The sequence below is a fragment of the Nipponia nippon genome, unplaced genomic scaffold (assembly GCF_047370975.1).
Source record: "Nipponia nippon isolate SJK-2023a ecotype South Korea unplaced genomic scaffold, ASM4737097v1 scaffold_42, whole genome shotgun sequence".
NCBI lineage: Eukaryota > Metazoa > Chordata > Aves > Pelecaniformes > Threskiornithidae > Nipponia > Nipponia nippon.
Genome location: NW_028262361.1, coordinates 859,041 through 877,031, shown reverse-complemented (window position 1 = coordinate 877,031; position 17,991 = coordinate 859,041). Strand labels below are relative to the sequence as shown.

The 17,991-nt window shown below is 59.6% G+C and overlaps 3 protein-coding genes and 1 long non-coding RNA gene across 5 annotated transcripts in view; 1 reads left to right on the top strand and 3 right to left on the bottom strand.

The window, feature by feature from the left end:
• Positions 1–46: 46 nt before the first annotated feature.
• PGLS (6-phosphogluconolactonase) lies at positions 47–1,824 on the bottom strand. The gene is made up of 5 exons (XM_087778208.1): positions 1,517–1,824; positions 1,323–1,430; positions 1,138–1,239; positions 629–769; positions 47–467 (listed from the first exon to the last, which is right to left on the bottom strand). Exons 1-5 carry the CDS (start codon positions 1,790–1,792, stop codon positions 330–332), a joined length of 765 nt encoding a protein of 254 aa, XP_087634334.1. The 5' UTR covers positions 1,793–1,824; the 3' UTR covers positions 47–329.
• Positions 1,825–3,737: 1,913 nt separating this feature from the next.
• On the bottom strand, positions 3,738–14,065 carry SLC27A1 (solute carrier family 27 member 1). Of its 2 annotated transcripts, none has more exons than XM_087778159.1 (12): positions 13,938–14,065; positions 10,379–10,773; positions 9,397–9,558; positions 8,465–8,534; positions 8,271–8,362; positions 8,032–8,141; positions 6,991–7,200; positions 6,556–6,682; positions 6,198–6,335; positions 5,628–5,792; positions 4,858–5,004; positions 3,738–4,316 (listed from the first exon to the last, which is right to left on the bottom strand). In XM_087778159.1, the coding sequence occupies exons 1-12, from the start codon at positions 13,973–13,975 to the stop codon at positions 4,159–4,161; spliced, it is 1,812 nt and encodes a 603-aa protein (XP_087634285.1). In that variant the 5' UTR covers positions 13,976–14,065; the 3' UTR covers positions 3,738–4,158. The 2 variants fall into 2 exon arrangements, with proteins under 2 accessions (XP_087634285.1, XP_087634284.1); XM_087778158.1 differs by lacking the exon at positions 13,938–14,065 and adding an exon at positions 12,727–13,040.
• NXNL1 (nucleoredoxin like 1) lies at positions 13,991–15,354 on the top strand. The gene is made up of 2 exons (XM_009466391.2): positions 13,991–14,313; positions 15,052–15,354. Exons 1-2 carry the CDS (start codon positions 13,991–13,993, stop codon positions 15,347–15,349), a joined length of 621 nt encoding a protein of 206 aa, XP_009464666.1. The 3' UTR covers positions 15,350–15,354.
• A 1,579-nt stretch (positions 15,355–16,933) lies between these two features.
• The window catches only part of LOC148052911 (uncharacterized), a 63,300-nt gene continuing 62,242 nt past the window's right edge, over positions 16,934–17,991 (bottom strand). Inside the window, exons 12-13 of the long non-coding RNA XR_015709122.1 lie at positions 17,461–17,574; positions 16,934–16,954 (exon numbers count right to left, since the gene is read on the bottom strand). This is a non-coding gene — a long non-coding RNA (uncharacterized LOC148052911). The remainder of the gene's footprint in view (positions 16,955–17,460; positions 17,575–17,991) is intronic.

The window sequence follows — 17,991 nt, the reverse complement described above, 5'->3', positions numbered from 1 at the left end:
ACGGAAGAGCGCGGCCGGGGGGAAAAAGAACCAGGAGCAGAGGAGCTGAAATCCGCCCGTTTAATATCGCGCACCCCTTTCGCCTCGCGGCGACCGAAACGAGCCGCGCGTCGCCGTGCGCGATTCCGCCCGGCCCCCGCCGAACCGAAGGAATTCCCGCGTGGGAATTCGTGCTCGGCAAAGCACCGTTTGTTCCAAAAAGAGGGGAAAAAAAAAAAAAAACAACAAACCCCTGTTTTGTGCCGCGACCGAGCGCTGCGATCAAACGCGGCGCTCTTCGCCTGGAACGCGAGGCAGCCGGCGCTGCGGTTCCCCGTCGCCCGCCGGCTCTACGGGACGGAATGGTTGTCGACGGGGATGGTCAGCTCCTTGGCCGCCGCCGCGTCCAGGAACCAGCGCAGCTGCCCGGAGCGAGGCCGGACGCGAGCGGCGGGAAGGGGGTTTTCCTCGTCGCCTTCCAAAATGCGCTGCGGGGAGAGAGGGAACGGTGCCTCAGCCGAGCGGTCGGCAAAAGGGAACCGCAAACCCCGCCTAAAACGCTTCGGCGGTTGACTGAAACCTCTCTCTCGCTCGCTGCCCCCAAACGCCTTGGATTTTCGTTAGGACGAGGAACGGTTTGGGTCCAAACCTTGAGAACGGCAGCTTTGCCCTCCCCCGTCGCCACGAACGCCACCATCCGCGCGGCGTTCAGCACGGGCAGCGTCAGCGTTATCCGCTCCGGCGGCGGCTTCGGAGAGTCGGTGATCGCAGCGACGATTTTCTCTTTCTCCTATCGGAGCGAAAAAAGAAAAAAAAAAAAAAACAGGAAAAGAGGAAAAAAAAAAAAAAAAAGAGCTGAAGCAGGGGGCGACCCAGGCTCCGACCGCAGGCGGGTGAGTGGGGGTGCGCAGCCCCTCCGCGTCTCCACCCCACCCAAAGTTTCCTTTTCTGTTTCCCCCCCCCCCCCAAACCGGGAGAAATTTAAGGGAAACGAGCGGGGGGACGAGTCGACTCCAGCAGCTTTTTTCTCCCCACGACGGCTTCTTCCCCTCCTCTTTATTTTTCCAACTACGACGCCCCCAAATCGGGAACTGCCGCGTGGACGCGATTTAGGGGTGAAAACGGGGGGCGAGGGCGTCCCCCGGGAGCGGAGCCCACCTGGAGCAGGGGGTGGCCGGGGAAGAGGGAGCAGGTGTGCCCGTCCGGCCCGACCCCCAGCACCAGCAGGTCGAAGACGGGGACGTCCTCGCCCGGGAAAGCCTGCGGAGAGGACGGGAGGTGGAAGCGGGGCGGGAAGGGGCTTCTCCCCGCCGCCCCCCCGCCCCCCCCCCCCGGGCCGGTACCTGGCGGAGCTGCGCGGCGTAGTCATCGGCGGCGGCGGCGGGGGGCAGCCCGGGGGCGGGGGCCAGCACCCGCGGGCCGGGGGCGAGCAGCCGCGGGAGGAGCTGGGCCTGCGGAGAGCGGCGGCGGCGGCGGCGATGGGTCAGGGCCGGCCCGGGAAGGGCGGCAGAGCCCCCGCCGCCCCGGCCCCGCTCACCTCGTAGGCCCCGGCCGTGCTCTCCGGGTGCTCGGGCGGCACCAGCCGCTCGTCGCAGAAGGCCAGCAGCCAGCGGGCGGGCGCGGCGGGGCCTACGGCGGCGGGGGGCAGCTCCCGGACCAGGATCCCCACCAGGCTCCCTCCCGAGAGGCCCAGCGAGAAGCGCCCGCCGGCCCCCGCCGCCCGCTCGGCCACCAGCCGCGCCAGAGCCGGGCCCAGCTCCCGCGGCGAGGGGAACACGGAGACGCGGCGGGGAGCGGCGGCGGCGGCGGCCATAGCGGCGCTGAGGGAGCGGCGCGCCGGAAGTGACGCGCCCGGCGCGCCGCGCTGTTGCCTGGCAACCCGCGGCCTGGCACCCCGCGGCCTGGCACCCCGCCGCCCGGGCCTCCCCCAGAATCGTGGAACCGTTTGGGTTGGAAAAGGCCTTTCGGATCCCCGAGTCCCATCGCTAAGCTAAAGCCACCACCTCCGCCCCAAACCAGGGCCCCGAGCGCCGCGTCTGCGGGGCTTTGCGATCCCCCCCGGGGCGGGGACTCGGCCCCTGCCCTGGGCAGCCTGGGCCAGCGCTCGACAGCCCTTTGGGCGCAGGAATCCTTCCCGAGATCCCACCTCAGCCCAGGTCCCATCCAGGACCTATTCCTTCTCCTGTCGCTTCTTCGTTGGCAAAGAGCCCGACCCCCCCGGCCTCAGCCTCCCTTCAGGCAGCCGTGGAGAGCGCCCAGGGCTGCCCTCAGCCTCCCCCTCTCCAGGCGGAGCCCCCCCAGCTCCCCCGGCCGCTCCTCCCGAGCCCCCCAGCCCCTTCCCCTCCCGCTCCAGCCCCTTCCCCAGCCTCGCTGCCCTTCTCCGGCCGCGCTCCAGCCCCTCCGCCTCCTTCTTGGAGCCGGGGGCCCAAGGCTGAACACAGCGTCCCAGCTGCGGCCTCCCCAGGGGGACGGTCCCTTCCCCGGCCCGCTGGCCACGCCGCTCCCGACACAAGCCAGGACGCTGGTGGCCCCTTTGGCCACCTGGGCACGCTGCCGGCTCCCATCCAGCCGCCTGCCGACCACCAGCCCCAGGTCCTCTTCCACCAGGAGCTCTCCAGTCACTGCATCCCCCCCGACGTCACCGGGGGTCCCCGACACCAGCGGGTGGCCGAGGACGTTGTGCGGGGGCAGGCTGGCCCCGTGGGCTGCCCGTGCTTGGGGACACCCAGCTGGGGACATGGGGGTGGCACTGGGGGTCCCTGTCCCCAGGGGAAGCTCAGTTGGGGACATGGGGGTGGCACCGAGGGTCCCTGTCCCCAGGGGATGCTCAGTTGGGGACACCATGGTGGCACCGAGGGTCCCTGTCCCCATCTGGTACCCAAGGGTGCTGTGCAGGGACATGGGGGTGGCACCGAGGGTCCCTGTCCCCAGGGGATGCTCAGTTGGGGACACCATGGTGGCACCGAGGGTCCCTGTCCCCATCTGGTACCCAAGGATGCTGTGCAGGGACATGGGGGTGGCACCGAGGGTCCCTGTCCCCAGGGGATGCCCAGTTGGGGACACCATGGTGGCACCGAGGGTCCCTGTCCCCATCTGGTACCCAAGGATGCTGTGCGGGGACATGGGGGTGGCACCGAGGGTCCCTGTCCCCAGGGGATGCCCATGCTTGGGGACACCCAGTTGGGGCCACCAGGGAGCCACCCAGGGTCCCCGTCCCCACGCCTCTGCCTCCTCCCCGCGCCCGCAGCGTGGCCGGGGGTCGGTGGCACCCACGCGCAGGACCCGGCGCTGAGCCCTGCTGGCCCCGGGCCCACGGCTGCGGCCTGGCCAGGCCCCAGGGCAGAGCCTCCCTGCCCTCGCAGCCCAACGCTCCCGCAAACCTCGGGGGCGCGAATCCCCTCGCCGCGGACTCCATCATCGATAACGGCGTTAAACAGAGCTGGCCCCAGTACGGAGCCCTGGGGACGCCACTGGTGACCGGCCGCCCACTGGATTTAACTCTGTTCACCACAACTCCTTGGGCCCAGCCGGTTTTTACCCAGCAAAGCGTACGCCCATCCGCGCCCCGAGCAGCCGGTTTCTCCGGGAGAGCGCCGTGGGACGAAGGGAGGCGGAGGCGGGCTGAGCTCTCACCGCTTTACCCCGTTACTTTCCACCCTCCGAGCACAAACCCCCGGCTCCGCCAGGCCTCAGGCTGCCGCCACCACAGGGAGGGCGAACCCAAAGGCCGCTCCCCTCCACCACAGCACCCATCAGAGTCACATTTTCTTCTTTTTAATGTCCTCGCATCCCCAGCCCTAAGGGCAGGGGTAGTTAAAACGTGCCCTAACACCAAGTGAGGTTAAAAGTCGTCTAAGTCGGTGAGTAAAGTTCCGAGTCGGAGCAGAGAGAAGCCGCTGCGGGGCGCGGGGATCTCCGTAAATAAATATGGCCATCGCGCTCCTCCCTAAGCGGGTAGTGGTTACAAAAATACTCTCTCTAGAGGCGTAAGGGGGGGTTAATGGGACGGCAGCGCTCGGGGAGGGAGCGGGCGACGGGTTAATGTGCTTTAGGGGAGGGAGACGGCAGGCGAGGCGCGTCCCCGCCGGCGATTCACCGCCTAAGGAATCCCTCGCCTCCCGCGAGCGTCGGCCCTCCGATTAGTCATCGTTTTCCTCGAAAAGGCTGAATGGGACCAGATCATAAAGCGGCTTTTCCAGAACAAATCCTTTCATAAAGGCATTCATCCAGAGGAACGTATTTTCCCGACTTTAGATCCAGAAAATACAACCGGTCTGAGGTTTGGTGGGGGTCGAATCCTTCCCTCTGCAAGCGGGTTTTCTGAATCTTAAATGTACCTTCAAAAAGAGAAAAAGAAATTAAAAATACCTTGCATCGAAAAGCCCGCTCGAGCACCAGAGCGCGGAGGAAACGTCACGGGTGGCCTAAGGTTTTGCCTAACAATTTTAGCAACTCGAGGCTCGTTAACCCTCCTGATCGTTAGCGGAGTTCTTACATAAACCTTGCGCAATTTTTACTTCTCCTCACCCCCGGGCTGGTAAAGAGCCAGTGAAATTCCTGGGGAATGGAAAACAGAAAACGCAGCAGCCAGATAGCAGCTGACTCGGCCTGGAGGAAAGCCCCGGGAAAGGCAACGGACAGCACACGAGAGCATTAGAGCGCACGCGTTCCTATGCATCTATAGATCTTTCCTATAAGGGCCTGGAACTGGACGATTTCTTGTTTAAGACTCAACCGCACTCATCGTTTTTAGGAGAGGTGCTTCTGCGCCTGCCGCACTCGACGGCGGGACGTTATTTCACCCTGAAGCAGGCGGGAACGCTTCCAAGCTCCTTTCGGGATGCGAAGCTTCCCGGAGAGCAGCCGGATCACCCGTACCTGTGGTGTCAACCTGGGGTAGGAGCCGGAGGAAGACGGGCCGGGCGTAGGGAGGCAGCACCTTCTGCAGCTCCTGGTACAGGACCTTGGGGTTGACTTTAGCTTTGGGATCCGCGATCGCCGCCATCCCAGCTTTGCCCTCCACCCCTGAAACAGAGGAGCGCAGCTGGGGCGGAGACCGCAGACGTACGAAACGTTTAGCAGAGGCGAGCGCGGGTTTTTTCCTCCTTCTTCAAGGCAAAGCGCAAAGGCGCTGAGGAAAACCCAATTTAATACCAGCGGCTCCGAGACCGTTGCCATCGCGTCCCCTCGCCCCTTAGTCGAGGCCGCCCCGAAAGCTAACCCAATTCCTGTTCTCATCGGCTTTCTCACGTACGCCGTGATAAAAATTGAGGAAGCGCCACGACGGGCACCTCTCCGGCCCACGACCGCTCGGTTCCCACCCCGTTCCTGGATTTCTTGAAGGTCCGAGGGCTGGCACGCACCCACGGAACGGTCTATTGCACGCCAAGAGCTTCTGCAAAGCTCACGTCGTAAAAACCTTCCTTGTTAAGACAGAAATTAAGATTCCGCTGCTGGATCTCGTAATTTCTACCGCTCAGAATCAATGTGTCAAACTCCACTGCTTGACTCGATTCTGTCTTTCCGTTCTTGGGTGCCTGGTTACAAGAGAGGCGACCGATTTCTGCCCGTTCCGACGCAGATCCGGTACGTTTGCCCGATATTTGCCTTCCTCCCTAAATCCCCAGAGCTCCGACTCAAGGTTTTACCTGGTACTTCCACTCCGTACACCGCAACATCCGTCTGGTTGAGGATGCGACTCAACGTTCCTTCCACCTCCGTGGTGGAGACGTTCTCTCCTCGCCATCGGAAGGTGTCCCCGCTGCGATCTCTGAAGTACATGTAACCGAGTTCGTCCATCACCAACACGTCTCCTGGGAGGGGGAGAGGCCAAAAACCACCTCAGGATCCAAGTCCGTTAGCGCTCGGGACTGCCTCACCGCCCTCTGCTCGGTGCCGCGCCGTTTTCTTCCCAGGGAAGCGCAGAAGCGCCTCGGTGACTTCCCGCCACCGCGTCTCCTCGTTACGGGAGGCAGGCAGCAGTAGGAAAAGGATGAGGGGGGAAAAAAAAAAATCCCTCCCACTTTGAAACGTTAATTTTTTATTAAATCCAGTGCAGCTCAACAGCTGGCAACTTCAAAACGCTAACACATCTGTTCATAGAATCATTTAGGTTGGAAAAGACCTTTAAGATCATCGATTGCACTCAAAAATCCCGGATTTCGGTCTCTCGAGACCGCCTTTGCACGAGGAACGCCTGCAATCCGTACCGACAGTACCTGAAAGGTACGCCTGGTCCCCTTTCCAAAGCACGTTGTAAGCGATCTTCTTGTTGGTGGCGCTCTCGCTGACGTAGCCGTCGAAGCGACGCAGGGGATCCTGCTGATTGATCTGACCGACGAGCAATCCCGGCTCTCCTGCGGGAAAACGGGATTAACGCACGATGGCACCGACATTTCACGACACGCTAAACTTTTCCGCACGGTTGCTGAACTGGATCCATCTTTGGAGGAAAGAACTGGAAGTGAAAACCCTGCAGGCGACACTGGAAACGCCGTCAACCAGACAGAGCTTATTATATATTCTATGTTTTTTAGAACAAAAAGCTGCGATTGATTTGTTCGGGTTCACGCTCACCTGGGCGACAGGGGATACAGAGCCCACCGGAATCCCGGATCAGCTCCATCGTGTCCTCGTTGACCTTCACCAAACGAATGGGATAAACGTTGGGCAAAATCCGACTGTTGAACCCACAGGCGCCGACCTTCCGAAAGACAGGAAAAAAAAAAAAAAACAAAAAACAAAACAACCCAACAGGCTGAAGAGAACGGCTTGGGTTTTGCATTACCGCTTTCCGGGAATTCTCTGCTCTTTCCTCCCTTTCCGTTTAACAGGCAAATTCACCCAAAACGTAACGGTTTTCCCAGGTTTGTGCACACGCCGCCCCCGATTACCAACGTAGCTCCCTGCCATCCCTCGCGAGAGGACTGGGAGGCGGCAGAGAAGCCAGCGGAGGTTTTCCTCCTTTCTGCCCGCTCCCCGTGGCCGTCGCGGCGCCCTCTTCCTCCTCACCTTTCCATCCAAGTTGGCAATGCTGCAGTTGCACTCCGTGGCTCCGTAGAACTCTCCGATCTGCTTAATTCGGAAGCGCTTTGTGAAGTCCTCCCATATGGTGGGTCTCAAACCATTGCCCACCGCCAGCCGCACGCAGTGTTGGGTTTCGGACTCTCGGACCGGCTGATTCAGAAGATACCTGCAGATTTCCCCGATATACTGAATAATCTGAAGCAGTAAACACAAAAACATAGCTCAGGCTTCAGGCGACCCTTACAACGCCCTGGAAAAAGCCGACCACGAGGCCGCTGGTGTCAGCGTACCTCGTGGAACTGAACACGTCAGGCATTTTAATAAACTCTGCGGTTTGGCGAGTTCAAGTTGGGATTTCTCGCCGCAAAAAAAAAAAAAAAAAAACCCACAAACAAACACCAGGCAAAGATAAAACAGTCGTTGCCCTCCGGAACCCCCACGCTAGCGCCAGAAAAGAGCACAGGAGGGATCCCTCAGCGTGAATAAAGAAACACCCTTGTGCTTTAACAGGTGACGGGAAGACCTCTGGGAAGACGGGGGGAACGAGTGGTCAATCGTAACCTAACAGCCTGACCCAGCAGAACGCGGTCGGAGCGGAGATCCAATTACCAGCTATAAATACCGCCGGCGAGGAAAGGGCAAGGCAAACAGCGGGGAGGAGAAAGGGCTGCTTAAATTAGAAGGTAGCGTTGACATAAACAGAAAGAGATGTTCATTGGCTATCAGCTGCCGAGAGAATTCCTCTGCAGAGATTCCTAAATTCTGGCAGAGCTTTCCTGCAACTCTAAGGGATGCAAAGTGGAGCTTTAAAAGCTGGTCTTGACAACTTTACAAAGAGAAAAGATGGACGAAAGACCTTTTCTGAAGCCCTGCGTGCCTAAAGCGGCACCGGCCGTTTGAAGACGCCGCGGCGCAGGCCCCCCGATACCCGACAAGGGACGGGGGATTATCTGGAGATCGATAATTAAGCAGCGAACCTGGCGCTCTCGAATCGAGTGCCGAAGGTGGCGACCGCGGAGCCCTCACCGTGCATCTGTATTTCGTGCAGTCGTCCCAGAAGCGGCTGGCCGAGAACTTCTTCCTGATCACCACCGTGAGGCCGTGGATCAGACACTGGCCAACTCCCATGATGTTACCTGGAAAACAAGGACCACGGGGATGGCTCCGACCATCCCGGGGCCGCGCGCTCACGAGGACGCAGGAAGGAGCAGGCGGGGGGGGGAGGCCAGCGCCTTACCTCCGCCTCCGAGGAGGAGGCCGCTTACCTGCGGAGTGATAGAGCGGGAGGCAGTTGTAGAGGACATCCTCCGGGCGCATCTTGTAGGCGTAGTAACCGAAGGCAGCGATACGGTAGTACCTGCAAGAACGCAGCGCGCGCTAAGCGAGCGAGACGGGTAAAGGCCGGGGTTTCGCGATGCGAAAGGCGCCTCAAGGGGGAAGAACGTCCTCAGGGCCTCACCTGCTGTGCACCACAATGGCGGCTTTGGGCATCCCTGTTGTTCCCGAAGTGTAGATATAGAAGAGCCGATCTAGAAGAACGGAAACAGGCGTCAGACAGACTGCTCTCAACTGCCCGAGAAAAATCCCCACGGGGTTTGTTTTGTGGTTTAGGCTTTGTTCCCAGCAGCTGAGGAACGGCTCTGAAACGGTGACAGCGAGCTGCGACGGCCGAGGCAAACGCGGAGGCGCAGCCTGACGGAGAATCTGCTCGTTGTCCGTCACGGCGAATACAGGAAGGCGTAACGAGGAGTTTGCGGAGCTCCGAGGACACCACCTGTACGCCTTCACGCAGATTGTCCTGGGGTTAGCTCTCCAGGCCAGACATTAACTCCAAATCAATCGAGAAGAAAGGTCTCAGCCTGACAGCAGGGCAGGTGTCTAACTCTACGATTAAAAAAACAGAATCTAAAGGAAAAGCCTCTTAGCAGCGTCGTTCCTCCTGCTGCAAACAAAGCACTGAAACGGAGCCTCACGCCTCAGGGATCTCAGATACGCTTAATTGTCTTAAAGTACGGAATACGGACTGGAGGCCAGTTAGGATCTTCCTTTCCCTCTCCCGAATCCCAGACCCGCCAATATTCATCCTCGCCACCGGCGTATTACAAGGAAGGATTTAAATTACGCGCGAGTCAGCCGCGGGGGAAGGCGGCAGGGGCTGTGAAATGCTACAGACGAGTCAGACGGGCTCGCAGAGCTGCCGGAGCGCGGGGTAAGCCCTGGCCCACCGGCTGCTTCGCCCCGCGCACATTCCACGTTCTCCTTTCTTCTATTTGCGAGCCCAAACTGGGTTGATTTAATCCCTCCACCTTCCTTAGTTTTCTCGTTTTGCTGTCACCTAGCCCAGCTCTCGCACACATCGCATCGAGAAATAAAAATCGTTGATAAAATTACCATCTAAACCCTTGACTGGAATCTGAGCCGGGGGCGATGTCGACGCGGTACTCAGCAGAGGATCGAGATGCCTGGTCTCTACGGGAACGGCATCCGGGTTATAGTCGCCGGAGCAGAACTTTGCCATGTTCTTCCCCAACATCCCGTTCACTTCAGATATCGCTGCAAGACAAAGCAAGTCGCTTTTGCAACAAACGTAACTCCCTAGGCAGCAGCAAAAATAATCCGGATAACATCCCGTTGCGCCTCAAAACCACAGGAGGACCTGAAGAATCAGGGACTCCTTTAAAATACTCACGTCACACCCATCCAGATAACGTCTGCACCAGCGCGGTCAGACTGACCCGGGCCCGGTAAAAACCCTAACAAAAAAGCTACGCAAAATTGCCTCTCCCCGTGACCCACCACGTCGTGATCTTCAAGTTATCTAGAACGGTTTCAAGATGATTCAGAATAATAAACCACCGGATCTAACCATAACCATCGGAACAGGGTTCGTTAGAGAAGCAGGGATGTATTTAAAACCAGCACCCGCTGACAAACCTATCCTGCGGCAGAAAGCGCGGCGTTAAAGAGCACGAACGCGGCAAAAAGAGAAAAACACGCCTCGCGGCAGAAAAACACGCCTCGCGGCACGTATGGCCCCTTCTCGATGAAGCCCAAGGCTCCCGAGGCAGCGCTTCCAGATCCAGCAAAGCAGGAGCAAATCAGCGAGCTCAGTCCGGGCACCACGAAATCGGGAAGACGCCGGCAGATGAAACCGAGCTCCCGACCGCTCTACTCAAAACGCCGCTCCTCTTTCGGCCTCGGATACTAACTGAACGCTTCTGCCTTTTGTCATCAGGAGATTTACCACCTTCCCTAGCTTTTAATACGGCCAGCTGCCTTTTTGGTTGTAGTTTACTCGGCCTCTGCGTTACTCAGGACCAAGCGAACGGTTGACGAGCTGCCCGCGAGGCGTACGAACGCCCAAGCGACTCACCTGAAGACAGCTCCCCGCCGAAGATCACGGCTTTCGCACCCGAAGTCGTCACGCAGTAAACCAGAGAATCCAAGCGCAAATTGAAGTTGATCAGCGCCGCTTCGATGCCGATTTTTGCCATCCCTAGCCAGAGGCCAACAAACTCGGGGCGGCTCTCCATGAAGATGGCAATGACGTCCCCCAGTCGGAAGCCTTGCTGGTAGAAGTAGTTCGCCACGGCGTTGGAGTACTCGTCCAGCCTCCTGAAGGTCCACTGCTCACCAGTGGCCTCGTAAATCAGGGCCGCTTTGTCGGGGTGCCTGCGGACGACATCCTGGAAGATCTTGGGGACGGTGCTTTTGGCTTTTTGATGCTTTCGCAACTTGTACTTGACTCGTAACAGCACCGAGAGGCCGCTGCGGCAAAGAAAAGAGCGCGACAACTTCATTTTCAGCACGATTTCCAAATCAGAAGGGACGCGGGCAGGACGCGCGCGAGCCCCCCGCTGGCATCCCCCTGTCCTCGGACAGCTGAAGCTTTACCCTGAAACTGGAACCTGGAATCGCTGCTGCTCTACAGAAAGCGACGGCCATTTTAACGTTACGGTAAATAAACGGTATGCAGCAACTGTTCTGGTACTTTCCACGCTATAAACCACAGGGAATCCATCTTCACGTTGACAGCAATTCAAACAAGCCCACAGAAAATATGAAAGAGGGTAAATCGCATCTTTTAACCTCCTAAAAAGGCCTTTGCAACCACTGCTTTTACCTAGAAAGGAAGCAAACGTCCTTCGCGTGGGAAGCGTCTTTCTCGCCGGGACGTTCTGCAGCACCTTTGTGCTGTTCCGCACAATCGCGCCCCTCGGGACGCAAAAGCATTTGAACGACAAAGGCAACCTGACCCTTCGAGAGCAACCCGCGGCCTCAGCTTCAGGAGAACGACGCCGAAGGCTTCCCCTTTCACCCACGAGGGAGAGGGCTGCCGGCGCGGTGCTCACGGGCACGCTTTCCCGTGAGTCACCCTGCCGCGGTCCCGGGACGAGAGGAAGCGAGGCTATCTAAATACTACCGGGCAGAAGCCATCGATTTTAATAATAATTAACAAATAATAAGAATTCTTGGACGGCAACCTCCTTTAAAGACGGCGGCGCCTTATCAAGAAAATAATTGCTGCCTCTGCGGATGCTTGATGCCACAAAGAGCAACTGCTCAATAAAAGAACAAACCAGACCGCTCTACTTTTGTCTTCCGTAATTCACGTAATTATTTTAAGTCTCCAAGGCAACAGCTGCAAGTTAAACCTCGACACGGTTCAACCTCGGTCGCAGCGAAAGTTGTTGTCCGACCTTCAACTGTCTCACGGCGTCCTGGAGGAAACTATATCTTCACAGGCGCGCTGGCTCCCTTGCTTTGGCTCCCAGTTGTAATTTAGACGCGAAAATAAATTTATGGAAGTACTCTACCACAACACCGCCACCAAAGCCAGGCCAGCGGCTCCGGGCAAACGTAACCGATCCCGTTTCCTTCCCGGAGGTAGGAAGACGGAGGCGGTGTTTTTCCAACGTTAAAATAGGAAATCGTTGTACAACAAGGGTTTGGAAGAAGCCCCAGAAACTCGAAAGGTCGTTTAATGTTAGCGCTTAAAAAACCCCCGCAACTGTCACGACCGAACGTCGAGAGCCGGGGGCCTCGCTCGGCAAAGCCCCGCGGAAGGGGGAAGGGTGCGTTTCAGAAACAAGTCGTTGGCAACGGCCAGGCCGAGCTGGGCTTTCACGGTGACCTTACGCCGCGCTGTGCCAAACGCAGAACAGAGGAGCCTTTTCACTGCTGAGCTGCGCTTTCCAGATACTTACAGGGCTTCATTCTGCCCAGTTTATTTTCTGTCATTATTCCCAGCTTGCCGGGAATCAGGAGGAAACAGCTCTTCAAAGCACAGCGACAGCCGCAGCGAAGCTGGCAATCGCAGGAGCCCTAAATCCTTTGGAATAAAGGCACATCCTCCTAAAAACCGCGGAACCGAGCGGAACCGAGCGCGACGGCGGCGACGGCCTCCCGGGAGCGGGGCGAGCTGCCGGCGCCTTGCCGCTCTTTACGCCGCAAGCCCCAAGGTTGGGATTTAAGAGGGATCTTGGCCCCTCTTGGCGCGCAGGGGGTGCGAGGGCAGGCATCGCCCCGCGACCCCTTCCGAGGGTGAAGGGCGGCGGGCATCCCGCGCCCGTCGGGTCGCTCCCTTTGAGGCCGAGCCTGTCTGGGCGCAGGCAGGTTGAAACCCCGACGGGGCCGAAGGCAGCGAACCCAGCCTCCCACCGGCCCGGGCCCCTCCACGCCTGGGGGGGGGGGGGGGGGAGCCCCGGGGGCCGCACTTACAAGAGGTCCCGCGGAGCCGTCCTGAAGAGCAGCCGCAGCAGCCGCCATCCCCCGCTGCCCAGGCAGACGCCGAGCGAAGCGGCCAAGCTCCAGGGCCAGGGAGCTCCGAGGAAGCGCAGCAGCCCCAGGGAGCCCAGGGAGGCGGCGCAGACCCCCGCCGGGTGCATGCTGCGGCGGGAAGGGGCAGCGGTCAGGGCTCCGGCGGCCGGGCCGGGCCGGGCCTCCCTCGCCCCGGCCCCGTCACCTCAGCGGCTCCCGCTCCCGCCTCAGCCGCCGCCGCCTCAGCTTCGGCCCCGCCCCGGCCGCGATCGCTCCACCCCCCCCGGGGGGGGGGCGGGACGGCGGGGAAACGCGAGGTTCTATTGGCCGAGGGGCGCGGCTGTAGGCTTCGGATTGGGCGAGGCGGAGGGGCGTGGGGAACGCCCGCGAGGCGTCATCGCGTCGGGGCGGGGCGCGGCTCGGCTCCCTCCCGCCCCCCGCTGCCGGTACCGGGTCGCTCCCTGCCCGCCCGCGGGCAACGGGCGCTCGGGGAACCGGTCCTTCGCGTCCGCGCCGGCACCGCCCGGGCCACGCACGCCCGTGGCTTCCCGGCCCCGGACCGGCGCTGCCCGCGACCCCCACGCCCGGGTCCTGCACACTCGGGACTCCACGGCCGCGGGACCGGCACCACCCGGGTTCCCACAGCCCGGGGACCCCACGGCCCGGGACACGCACACCCGCGGCCTCCCAGCCCTGGACCGGCGCTGCCCGCAACCCCACGGCCCGGGACCCCACGGCCCGGGACACCCAAGCCTGGTTTTCCCACCGCCCAGGACCCTTACACCCGTGGCTTCCCGGCCCCGGACTGGTGCCGGCCAGGACCCCACGGCCCGGGACGCGCACACCCGTGGCCTCCCCGGACCAGCACACTACCCAGGTCCTGCACACCCCACAGACTGGCACCGCTGGGGACCCCACGGCCCCCGCACACCCGGCACCGGCACCACAGCCGGGTTCCCACAGCCCGCGACCGGCGCTGCCCACGTTCCCACGGCCCGGAACGCGCCTCCCCCCCACCCCGGGGACCCCACGGCCTGGGACCGGCGCACCCGGGACCAGCACCACCCCCAGGCTCTGACCTCCCCCATTTAAGCCGCTTCCCGGAGGCTCTGGGGAATCCGCGATCATCCGCGATCCGGTGAGGCCTCATCACCCGTGAGCCGAGCGCTCACCGAGAGCCTGCGGGGTCCGTCCATCCCGCCGGATCCATCGGCCTCGTCCGCCCATGGCCGCCCTCTTCACCGGGAAGGTCCTGATGGCCAACCAGGAGCGGGACGAGGTGGAGACGGAGCGGGAGCTGGGCCGGGCGCTGGAAAACAAGGTGCTGCTGCTCTACTTCGCATCCGGGCAGTGCCCGCGGTGCCGGCAGTTCTCCCCGCTCCTCAGGGATTTCTTCCTGCGGCTGACCGACGAGTTTTACGTGGAACGAGCTTCGCAGCTGGTCCTGGTGTACGTGTCCCGCGACGAGACGGAGGAGCAGCAGAGCGCTTTCCTGAGGACCATGCCGAAACGCTGGCTGGCCCTACCTTTCGGGGACGCCTTCAAAAGGTACGCCCCGGGCGAAGCAGCGAGGCAAACCGCCCCTCCCCCCAGCCCCGGCTGCGTTTTCAGATATTGAGAGTCTTTTCCAGATGTTTTCCCTCATATTCAGTCCCCGCCGGAGCGGTTGGTGTGGCGCGCTCATGGGAAAAATTGTTCAGGCTGTTTGGCTGCACCTATTTATAAAGGAAAAATATTTCCTCTTCCTTCCATCTCGCTTTTTGCCGATACATTTGTACGCCAGTTTTACAGCGCGCTATTTATAACTCTAAAAGACACGTCAGCCGACCCTCCCGGCAGAACGCGTAGCGTGAAAGATGGACGCAGCCAGGCGGATTGGAAGCGCTCACGTACTTGCTGTAACCCCATTAGCGACAGAGCGAGCTGCAATTAATACCGAGAATTATTCCCAGCTCCTTTGGAGGGCAAACCGGAGCAAAATTCCAAGCGTCCTGCTGCTGTTTAACCGCTGCTGGTGTAAAACACGTCCCAGCAGCCGTCACGCAGCTCCCGTACCCCAGGGAGCTGAGGCCCAAACCCCCTTCCCCTTTTACCGGCCCCACAGAGATCCGCGTCAGGCTCTTAATTACCAGCCACGGACAAACGAGAGGGTTATGTGCAGCAAAACGGGCTTCGCGTAACTGCACCGGGACAGCCGCGGGAATCCCACCGGACGGCGAGGACGAGGAGCGGCGAGGACCGCTACACCCTTCCCGATTTGAGGTTTCTTCCCCCTTTGCCTTGCAGGGAGCTGGAGCTGCGGTTTGCCGTGTCCGAGGTGCCCGCGGTGGTGGTGCTGAAGCCGAACGGGGAGGTAATCGTTGGAAACGCCGTGGAAGAGATCCGGCGCGTGGGCCCCGCTTGCTTCCGAAACTGGCAGGAGGCTGCCGAGCTGGTAGACAGAAATTTCCTCTTGGCAGAGGATTTTGATGACTGGACCAGGAGAAGCATCACCGAGCCCATCCGCCGCCTCAAGTACAAGCTGGACAAGAAGACGGAGGCGAAGAACAAGGAAAGGAAAGCGGAAGGCGAAGAGTCGGCTTAGGGGCTCGAAGAGGCCGCGGCCGCGTGGGCTGACTTGGCCGGGGCCGTCCCCGCAGGTCGCTGTCCCTACCCGACGTCTCCGGGACAGCAACATCCGAGTTGTAGAAGTCCACTAAAAGCACGGTAGTTTTCCAAAAGTTGAATCGTTTTAAGGCAAACGTGCTCCACTCCCACGCGCAGCTTTTCACGCGTGGAAGGCCGGTTAGCGTAATAAGGATATCGCGAGCCCGACCGAATTACGTTTCCTTTTTGTCACCCTAGGACGTAGCATAGTAAAAATCTCAGTTACATCTTTGTCATTTATTTACCAAAAAAGCGAGAAGAAAAGTAACTGACAGACACCGGCATTCAGCGGGTGACTCACTAAACAGTTTTAAAAACGGGAATTGCATTAAAAAAAAACCCCGCAGCAGGCCCAAGCGCGGCTGCGGAGGTACGGAGCCGCCGGGGCAAACAACAGGAACAGAATCCCTACGATAAGCCGATACGGGGGGGTTTAGGAGACAGACCCCCACGCGCTAAGCGAGCAAGTCCTGGGAGATCTCCCATCTCGCCGCTCGCGTTACGCTGCTGAAAATTTACGTTTCGGACAAATCCTGCTGAGAAGCAGGTTGCTTCATGACCGGAATTACAACAGGCAGCGGCTGCCCCGGTGACCTGCCTCTCCGAGCGCGAGCCGCCTCTCTTTATCCGCTAATCGCGGTTGCCATCTGCTGCTGCAGAGCGCCCGGCAGCAATCCGCCGGGAAGCCGAGTCCCATCCCGGCTGGAAGATCCGCCTGTCCTAACCCACCGCAGCAGGCAGCAGACATCCTCAGCAAACACCACTCTGCTTCGTCCTTTCAAATTCAACAGATTTGGACGGGGCCGACTCTCTGAACGGCTGAGGGGGACGACGCTCCGCAGCCAGAAACCTCGTTTACGGAGCCTGCAGGGAATCCTGCTGCGCGCATCCCCCGCTTCCCGCAATCGAGGGGTCTGAAAAGCGGGAGAAGGGGGGAAGGGACCGTTCACGTGCTCGTTTCTGGTCCCGCTCTCCACTATATCACCGGGGGACGAGCGGAGGATTTCCGAAACCTTTGCTGGATCCATGAAGGATTTGGGAAGGAAAGCGCATGTCGAAGACAGACAGAGAGGCCGCGCAAGGCCGGCTTGTTCAACTTGTTTTCCGACTTAATCCTCCCTCTCTTCACCCAGCAAGTTTGACAGGTAGAAGAGGGAAGGAGGAGAAGTCCTATAAAATAAATGGTTGGGAGGGACTCTTGGGCAGAACAAGAAGGGCAGTTCCGTCAGGATGCTCCACGGTGCACGGACACGGCGTGAGAAGGCACAAATAAGACCCCACGGTGCTTCCAGGTGGCGTAGCTGCTGGAGGAGCGAAGCTGTGCTGCCTGACGGCCGCTAAGGAAACACTACTCCATTCGCCTCGGGCAATGTCCAGCGGTTAGTACGCCTGTATTTAAAAAAGCAGGTATAAATCACAAATTAGGAACCTGGAGCGATGGGAGGGAGGCAAAGGGCAACATTTTCACCTGTTATTATCTGGCGGCCAGGTGCTGCTTCTCCTCCCCGTGGACCTTTGATGTCAATAAAAGGCCACCCTCCACCTACATTTATGAAAATTCGATAATATTAAATGTTGCCTTTTACCAGCCCTACCCATTTATTTTTTTGAGCCGCCGTATTTTCCTCTGTTCAGAACCAAAAGCTGCCCTTTTCTTGGCCGTCGTGGGGCCAAGGAAGGGACACCGAGCGATAGCGAAAAGTGAAGCTGCCAGCACGGGGCAGCGCTGCTGTGCTATCATCATCATCATCATCATCATCATCATCACCACAGCAAAGACAAACAAGTGCTTTAGCTCCTCTTGATTTTCTGGACGTTTTCCCCCCAGTAAAAGAAGCCACAGTGCATGTGAGTGCACTTCAGGCAAAAGCAGGAGATGGAGCGGCTCTTCTCTCACAGCTGATAAAGCTCGGCAATCCCTGGGAAGCCGGGAAAGCCAAATCCCGCTGCCGGTAGGAGGGGAGGCAGCGCCGGCAGATGCTCTGCCTAGCGAGCGAAGGCAGTGCTGCACCTCAGGAGAAGAAAAAAATCCTACAGCCAGCCACAAACCTTATTTCTCCATCTCAGGTTCCATCAGAGATGAAAATCCTCCCGACGGATGCGTTGCACAGCGCTGCTAAGACATTTAGCTCTGCTTTCGTGCACGGGGCTTATTATTTGTATCTACAGAACACAGAACAAAGGGAATTCGAATGCTTAGAAATCTAAGCACCCTTCAGTGCAAATAACCAATTCCCGATACATTTACTTTGTCAAACACGCTACCTTACGGTTGGTCTGCATAATTCTTGCTTTACCCTTTCCCTGTGTCACACAATCTCCTTACAAAGAGCCTTGCCGTCCTGAAAAACAGAATACACTAACGCACGTGGAATGACGAAGGTGCTTCACAAGTTTCGGACAGCACAGAGTTAACGAAAGCCGGGTAGGAGGATGGGTCTGATCCAGTAGATAGCCTGGGAAGTGAGTAATTTTACAGCTCCCAAGAGGAATGTGGAAAATCCGCACAGCCTGACACCTGCCTGAGGTTGCAGACTCATCCCACGCAGGCTGCGCGTAGCGTCGCTTCCCGCAGCAGAG

Excerpts from the sequence above, each read along its gene's own strand:
- PGLS (XM_087778208.1), bottom strand. The coding sequence starts at position 1,792 with ATGGCCGCCGCCGCCGCCGCTCCCCGCCGCGTCTCCGTGTTCCCCTCG. Across the intron at positions 770-1,137 it reads CCGGCCACCCCCTGCTCCAG|GAGAAAGAGAAAATCGTCGC; the intron begins GTGGGCTCCGCT and ends TCGCTCCGATAG. Across the intron at positions 468-628 it reads GCAAAGCTGCCGTTCTCAAG|CGCATTTTGGAAGGCGACGA; the intron begins GTTTGGACCCAA and ends CTCTCCCCGCAG.
- SLC27A1 (XM_087778158.1), bottom strand. The coding sequence starts at position 12,893 with ATGCACCCGGCGGGGGTCTGCGCCGCCTCCCTGGGCTCCCTGGGGCTG. Across the intron at positions 10,774-12,726 it reads ACGGCTCCGCGGGACCTCTT|CGGCCTCTCGGTGCTGTTAC; the intron begins GTAAGTGCGGCC and ends TCTTTGCCGCAG. Across the intron at positions 8,363-8,464 it reads GCCATTGTGGTGCACAGCAG|GTACTACCGTATCGCTGCCT; the intron begins GTGAGGCCCTGA and ends GCGTTCTTGCAG.
- NXNL1 (XM_009466391.2), top strand. The coding sequence starts at position 13,991 with ATGGCCGCCCTCTTCACCGGGAAGGTCCTGATGGCCAACCAGGAGCGG. Across the intron at positions 14,314-15,051 it reads TTCGGGGACGCCTTCAAAAG|GGAGCTGGAGCTGCGGTTTG; the intron begins GTACGCCCCGGG and ends TTTGCCTTGCAG.